Source organism: Prionailurus bengalensis, chromosome B1, assembly GCF_016509475.1.
Source record: "Prionailurus bengalensis isolate Pbe53 chromosome B1, Fcat_Pben_1.1_paternal_pri, whole genome shotgun sequence".
Lineage (NCBI taxonomy): Eukaryota > Metazoa > Chordata > Mammalia > Carnivora > Felidae > Prionailurus > Prionailurus bengalensis.
In genome coordinates, this window is record NC_057344.1 from 36,130,368 (window position 1) to 36,137,635 (window position 7,268).

Consider the following 7,268-nt stretch of genomic DNA (forward strand, 5'->3'; position numbering starts at 1 on the left):
TCCAATTTGCCTTAGGAAAGCTGATCAGAGTAAGGCAGGGGAAGGATATCCTGTTACCCTGTTTCTCAAACTGAGATCTGGCCCACCCACCAGCTGTATCAGCATCTCTGGTCTCACTCCAGACTTGCTGTATCAGAATCTGCACTTTTAACAGGATCTGCACATTAATGTTGGAAAGGCATGGCTCTGGCAGCCTCCAGGATGGCCCTGAACACTCTCCTTTTCTCATCTCATAAGGAGATGCTGATGGCCAAAGACCAAATGGCTCCTAGGAAACACTGCCTTTCCTTAGGGACTGGAGAGATGGAGTAGACCCTGCCCCATTTCCATACTCCTAACCACTTCCCAAGGAGCTTTTCATACACCAGCATCCTTGGTTTTCCCTTGGTCTCTGGATCAACCTGTTCAAATCCAGGCAACAGGGCTGAGTGCCGTGAGCTTTACGTGACTCAGCCCTCTCCTCCCAGAGCTCATAACATTCATCTTTCAAAGCTGCTTTGGAAAAGCACACGGCATTTACAGCAGATGGCCTAAGCAGTGCATTGCTCTGTTCTCCTTCCCAAGGCAAACAAACCCCCGTGGTAGAGAAAATGGCCCAATTATATAAGCACCCATTATGGGGTTACCCCAAGAGTGCCGGTCTAATTCTCTGGTTCCCCAACGTTTCTGCACCATGCCCCATCAGATTGCTTCTCTAAACCATCTGGTTCTAAGTTAAATATTCTCTGGGAACCTTAGATTTCCCCAAAGCAGTGTATCTTCTTGCATGGAGTCTGGATTCCATTTAGGTGCCAGCAATAAAAAGACCATCAGAATAAAAATCAGGAGCCCTGGTACTTTCTCCTGTCCCCACCAGTCCTGTGACTTCAGAAGAGTCTCAAACAGGTGGGTTCATACCTGTATTCCCTTTTCCAGGGGTAGATATTATGGCTGGTGACCATTGTATGCCTGGAAGCTTTAGTAACTAAGGAGCATTTTTGTTTTGGCAACTATAAAGCTTTTTTTTTTTTTTTTTTAAATATAAGAGATTGCTATTGTAACTTAAAAACACAATCAGATAATCTCCAGATGAAACTCTAGTGCCTTTATAATGCTCACAAAGGCTGGAAAGAAGGTGAACTCCAACCAGTTGGATGGGCTCTGGGAACATAGCATGCTTCAGGGTGGGGATGTTCATGTTTCTAGAATCCCAAGAAGGTGTTGTAAGTGTGTGGTGTTGACTGGGGCAGGGAGTACTCCCCTCAGAGTGAAACACAGTTGCAGCTGTGTGTGAAAGTGGTGAGATCTGTCTGATGTGTCCTGTGTGCTGGGTGGGTGTATGTGTGGCTAAGCTCTTTCTTACTGAACTGAGAGACCTGGGTTCCGGTTGGTGGCCTTGAACACCTTCCTCAGAACTTCCTGAGCCTCCATCCAGTCATTTTTAAATTAGGGACTTAGCCTGGTTGATTTCTAAGTTCTCTTCCAGCTATGTCATGCTGAACATCCAGCTTGTGTGTGAGGGCCTTTTGCTACTGGTTTTACTGTTGAACTTGGTTCTGGGTCTCTTTGTTGCTATAGGTCAGCCCTTCCTTGTTTGGTTTGACTCCCTGGCCAGCTTCTGTACCTGAGTTGTTGCTGGCTGAAAAGCTGGAAATTGGCTTTTTGGAAATTATCTTACTCAATGAAAATGCAGGAAGCTTGTGCATGAAACTCACTCGGCAAACACACACACACACACACACACACACACACATACACTCACACACAGCAAGAAACCACAGGGCCTATTGGTTTGGGTTTGTCATCATCGAGCAGACAAGAACATTGCAGAAAACTCTAGGCAGAGAGGAAATGAACTAGGGGGAACCCACGGCAGGGAGGAGGGAAAGAGGGCGGGCGTGGAAGGAGAGAACTGAAGTGCTGGGGCACCGTCATGGTGAGAGGATGGAAGAAGTGGCAGTGAAGCAGGGCCCCCTGTATCTTCTGCAGCAGCAGACTTTTGGAAAGGTAAGGGCAAGGCTGGGCTGGGACTGGGTAGAGGGGCTGGGGGGGGGGGGTTGCTGCTAGAAATTCCCGGGGATGAGAGGGAGCCCCTGAACGTTCGAAAACCTGTATGGGAAGGTGGGGACTGTGCCACTCCCCACGTTAGACCCTTAGCAGCCACTGGCTTCCCCAAACAGGCCCCAAGCTGAGTTCTTTGCAAATGGCTGTTCGCCAGTGGGGAGGAGGGTACATGAGGGCTCTGACTCCATTTCTTGCCTCTGAGGTTCTGTGGTAACACGGGGATGCTTTGGGAGGGAATGGAGGGCAAGGTGGGGGGATAATTTGACATTGCTGTGGAAGTTCCTTCTCCCTTTCCTGCCCCAGTGGGATGAGTTTGGCTGGTGTCAAGCTTGAGCCGGGGTCTCTGTGGCCAGCCTCCTTTTCCTTCCTTGGCCTCCTCGAATGAGGAAGTCCTCTGTCCCTCGGCTGACCTGCACAAGGGCTTCTCTGTCTCTCTCATGACCCAACCTGTCAAGGGGTGAAGCAGGAAGGTTCCATAGGGTTGACTGAAGTTCCTGGCACAGGGTTTTCTGTGGGGCCTCACACAGAGAGAATGATGAGCTCTGGTCTCGGCCTTCATGCCACCCTCTCATCTCTCCTCTGGGCTTCAGGGACTCACAGGCGTTTTGCCTCTCGACTCGGATCTTGGTTGGGCCTGCCTTGCAGTCTGTCCCCACGGGGCTCCCTTCTGCCTCTGCTTTTCCACTCGCTGTCACTGCAGGCCTCTTTCTCGGCCGTGTGGGGCAGGTCTCCAATGCTTGCTAATTCCTAAGGCTCCTGTTATCCCCTCTGACTCCTTGGATCTATTGTGATCTTCACCTCTCTCTCTGACCCGAGTGCTGCCCCACGCCCTCTCCCTTGGTTCCTCATCTCCCCATTGATCACCATCTCTCCATCTCTGGGTGGCTCCCTCCCCGCACCTCACCTGCCATGCGTCTGGGTTCAGAAATGGCGCCGGTTTGGGGCTATGCTGTATGGAGAGTCAGGCTGCGCCTTGGCCCGGTTGGAGCTCCAGGAGGGCCCTGAGAAGCCACGCCGGGGAGAGGCCGCCAGGAGGGTGATTCGCCTCAGTGACTGCCTACGGGTGGCTGAGGCCGGCGGGGAGGCCAGCAGCCCCCGGGACACCAGCGCCTTCTTCCTGGAGACCAAGGAACGCCTGTACCTGCTGGCAGCCCCCGCTGCAGAGCGCAGTGACTGGATGCAGGCCATCTGCCTCTTGGCCTTCCCTGTGAGTCATCCAGTGATGCAGAAAAGGCAGGGGCATGCAGGTGGGAGTGGGGGCACTCGGTACTTGCTGTGGGCAGGTGTTCTAAGAGCCAAGGTCAGGATGTTGGGGGTGGTTCCTGGCGGGGCGGGGGGGCCCCAATCCAGAATGCAGACAGGGACAGCAGGCTGAGTGTGCTCTGGAGGAAGTCCTGGGCCACAGGTGGGGCTTGGCATTGGTGACAGTGGTGAGACCTTGGCCTCCTCCTCAGGGCCAGAGGAAGGAGCTGCTGGGGCCGACGAGGAAGGGCAGCTGGCCCTGCATGGAGGAGAATGAACTGTACAGCAGCACGACTGCAGGTGAGGGGCTGCCTCCCCTCCTGGGGCGCCCTCCCCAGGGTGTTGTGGGGAGGAGCTGTGGGCCGGCGGCTGGCCGCCTCTGAGTCTTCCTGTCCTGTGGTTGCCCCCAACCCCGGCCAGTCCCCTTATCGGCTTCTTTGCATCGTTTCCGGGAGTGGCCTGAGGTGGGGGAGCCTGGACTGCCTCCAGCGTCAGGCCTCCCCCACCCCCTCCCCATCCCCCTGTGGCTCATTCCCTCTTGCCCAGGCCCTGATGGTGGGAGAGGGCAAGGCTGGGGGATCCAGTGAAGGTGCTGCTTTTGAACTCTCTGTCCTGGGGACCTGAGAGAATGTCTGAGAAGGTTTTAGTTTAATGGATTTAAAGTATCCTGTGGCAGTGGAACTTTCTGCTGATGAAGCAGTCCCTTTTTGTGATGTGTCTAGCCCACTGACTTGGGCGTGTGCGGGGAGCAGATGGGCACAGGGTGACATTCAAGCTCCACCTCACAGAGGGCACTGGATGGCGTCAGCAGTGGGTGGGTTGGCTGCAAGCTGGGAGGGTAAGGTCGGCTGCACCTGCAGCTGTGATAGCAGGACTTGGGGAGGAGGCTGGGTAAGGGCAGGAGATTAGATGGGGAAGACAAGGCTGTGACTCTGGCAACAGGGACAGGAAGGATGTGGGCACAAGGTCGGGGTGCATGTGGCCAGGGCACAATGCTGACTAGGGTAGGAGGTGGAGGTACCTGCATTTTGGGGAATATGACCTGTCACAGGGCAGCTCAGCCTCCAAGATGCAGGCTGCAGGGTCAGGAGGCACGTGGATAATGTGTTTTCTGGAGGCTTCTGGCATGCTTATTTAGAGCAGAGTTGAGGCAGGCCATCTGTTTCCCATGAACTGCCTGATCCACCTCCCCTCTCTGCCCCCCACAGCAGCCCCCCGCAAGGAGTTCTCTGTGACCATGAGACCCACAGAAGCCAGCGAGAGGTGCCGGCTCCGGGGATCCTATACCCTGCGGGCTGGAGAGAGTGCACTGGAGCTGTGGGGTGGCCCTGAGCTGGGCACCAAGTTGTATGAGTGGCCTTACAGGTTCCTGAGGCGCTTTGGGCGGGACAAGGTGAGCAGGGGCTGCCTGTGAGAGAGGAGATTGTCAGGGAGAGGACAAAGGGGCCCTCGAAGGAAGAACATGGGAGGAAGGGAAGACAGATAAAAACCAGCAGAAGAAAACAGCCAGTGGAGAGAGAGCCAGGGGAAGGAGAGGGAAGGGGGAGTGGGTGGGGACTAGAAGAACCAGAGAACAGGAAGAGGTAGGGAGGTCAGAGGAGTAAACAGGGGCTGGTGTTACTGAGAATGAATATATACCAACCTCCACACTTGAATGGATGGCAGGGAGAAGGAAGGGACAGGAGAGAGGGCTTTGCTTGTTAAGGAAAAAACCCAGAGGGATGGTTCACCCCCCTCTGGGTTTTTTCCTTAACAACTTGGGGAGAAGCTCTCATGGTTCTTGTGGAAGGAAGTCGGAAGTGACAGGTTTGTGGTTGGGAGCTGGGTCTGGGAGAAGGGACTCTACTGTGTGGACTGGCCAATAATCTCCCTTTCCCTTCCACCCAGGTAACCTTTTCCTTTGAGGCAGGCCGGCGTTGTGTCTCTGGAGAGGGCAATTTTGAGTTTGAAACTCGGCAAGGCAATGAGATCTTCTTGGCTCTGGAAGAGGCCATCTCTGCCCAGAAGAACAGTGCCCCTCCTGGGCCCCAAACCCAGCCAGCCACAGTCCCTGCGGTGCTGCCCCGGCCAGAAAGCCCCTACTCCCGGCCCCACGACTCACTGCCACCTCCGTCACCGACCACTCCAGTCCCCACCACCCGGCCGCGGGGCCCAGAGGGGGAATATGCGGTGCCCTTCGATGCAGTAGCTCGTAACCTGGGGAAAAGCTTCAGGGGTATCCTGGCGGTTCCTCCCCAGTCCCCAGTGGACCCTCTGTATGACAGCATTGAGGAGCACCCGGCCCCACAGCCCGACCACATATACGATGAGCCCGAGGGAGTGGCTGCCCTATCCCTGTATGACAGCCCACAGGAGCCGCAGGGTGAAGCCTGGAGGAGGCAGGCCTCAGCTCACAGGGACACCAGCAGCCTCCAGCACGTCTACCCAGCAGGGCAGGACTTTTCTGCGTCTGGTTGGCCACAGGGAACAGAGTATGACAATGTTGTACTTAAGAAAGGCGCTAAGTGATGGGGGCAGAGGAGATGTTGACCTTATCGAATGCTGGTGCTGAAGCTATCCTGTGCTCGCTGGGGCACTGGTCAGAGGCCAGTGTGAAGGAGTGGGAGGACAACCACAGGCCTCCCTTCTAGTTTCTTCAGGTTACTTCTCCTGGCCACTGCACTCCAGGAACTTCCCTCTGCTCCTTCCGGAACACTTGCCTTGGCCTGCCCTAGTCTGGTCTGAGGAATTGTCCCTCCCAGAGCCTGCTGTGTGAGTCATCCTCCCAAAGCAGGAAGGGGGCCCTAAAGAGACACACCCTCCTCCTACCCCTTTTCCACTTCCTCTTCTGTCTTTCCTAAAGGAAGCTTGGGCATTTAGGGCAGAAGACAAAAGGATGTCAGCAAATTGCCCTGGTTTCTTGCCTTATACAGGCATCTTCCCTGCTGACGTCCCTTCAGGGGACCACCCCGGCTCCAGGCACTGGGACGATGGCTGCAGCTTTATGTAGGTTTTAGGCTTCTCTGTGGCATTAAACACATCTGGAATATTTCTGTGTGGCAAAAGTGCTGTGGGATGGGGTTGGGAGAGCCACAGCCCTCTTGGGGACATATGCTTCAGTTGACCACCATGGACACCTTCTGTCCTAGCAGCAAGATCTTCTCTGGGCCTAAGCTGGGTCCCAAGCATCTGTCCACAGAGTGTGTGTGTGTGTGTGTGTGGGGTGGTCTGTGAAAGTCAGGGCACTTTGGGAAAGAGGTTCAAGCATCTCTAACCCTTTGCCAGCTTTGAGTCAACACCAGGAAAGTAGTGGGGAAGCAGAATGTATGTGTGAAGAGCTGGACTGGAGGATGGGAAGAGTAGGCACTTACTGAACCTCTTATGCACTACAAGTGGGACTAACCAGCTGTGTGGCCTTGGATTGATCCCTTGCCTTCCTAAGACTTGCCTTCTTTGTTCACCATGTAGCATTCTGAGAAGGCTTCCTGCTCTGTAATTTTCCATAGACCCTCAGTATCAGGTCTATCACTTCTCTACAGGTCAGCTTCTATGCCCTGTGCCCTCACCTCCCCCCCCCCCCCATCAACACCTGCTTTTGGTCCATGTCTATATCATGTCATGTCATGTCAATACATTTCTGCTACCAGCCAGTTCAGCCAATGTTATAGAGCATTGCAAGGCTCTAGACTGCCCTGGCCTCAGGATGCTGACATCCCAGAGCAGGCTGAGACAAAAGCACAGATGTCTGTTACAAGACATTGCATTACATTAGTGCTGCAAGAGGTGAATCAGGGTCCTGGGGGCCAGAGAGGACAGCTGTTCACTGGAGACATCTAAAGAAAGATTTCATCTGGAAAGGTGGAATTTGATGAAGATTAAGGAGTGTGTGTAGAGCATCGTGGGTAGATCAATGAGCATGAGTGAAAGTGTGGGGGAAGGTATGGATGTGCTCAGAAAAGAGTTCCACATTCAGAGTATAGGGAACATGTGGTCATCTAGCTGGG

The 7,268-nt window shown here is 54.4% G+C and overlaps 1 protein-coding gene across 1 annotated transcript; it reads left to right on the forward strand.

Annotated features, from left to right (window-relative positions):
- Positions 1-1,073: 1,073 nt before the first annotated feature.
- On the forward strand, positions 1,074-6,313 carry DOK2 (docking protein 2). Its single transcript, XM_043562390.1, has 5 exons — positions 1,074-1,986; positions 2,969-3,250; positions 3,498-3,585; positions 4,494-4,678; positions 5,173-6,313. Exons 1-5 carry the CDS (start codon positions 1,924-1,926, stop codon positions 5,791-5,793), a joined length of 1,239 nt encoding a protein of 412 aa, XP_043418325.1. The 5' UTR covers positions 1,074-1,923; the 3' UTR covers positions 5,794-6,313.
- The last annotated feature ends 955 nt before the right edge of the window (positions 6,314-7,268 follow it).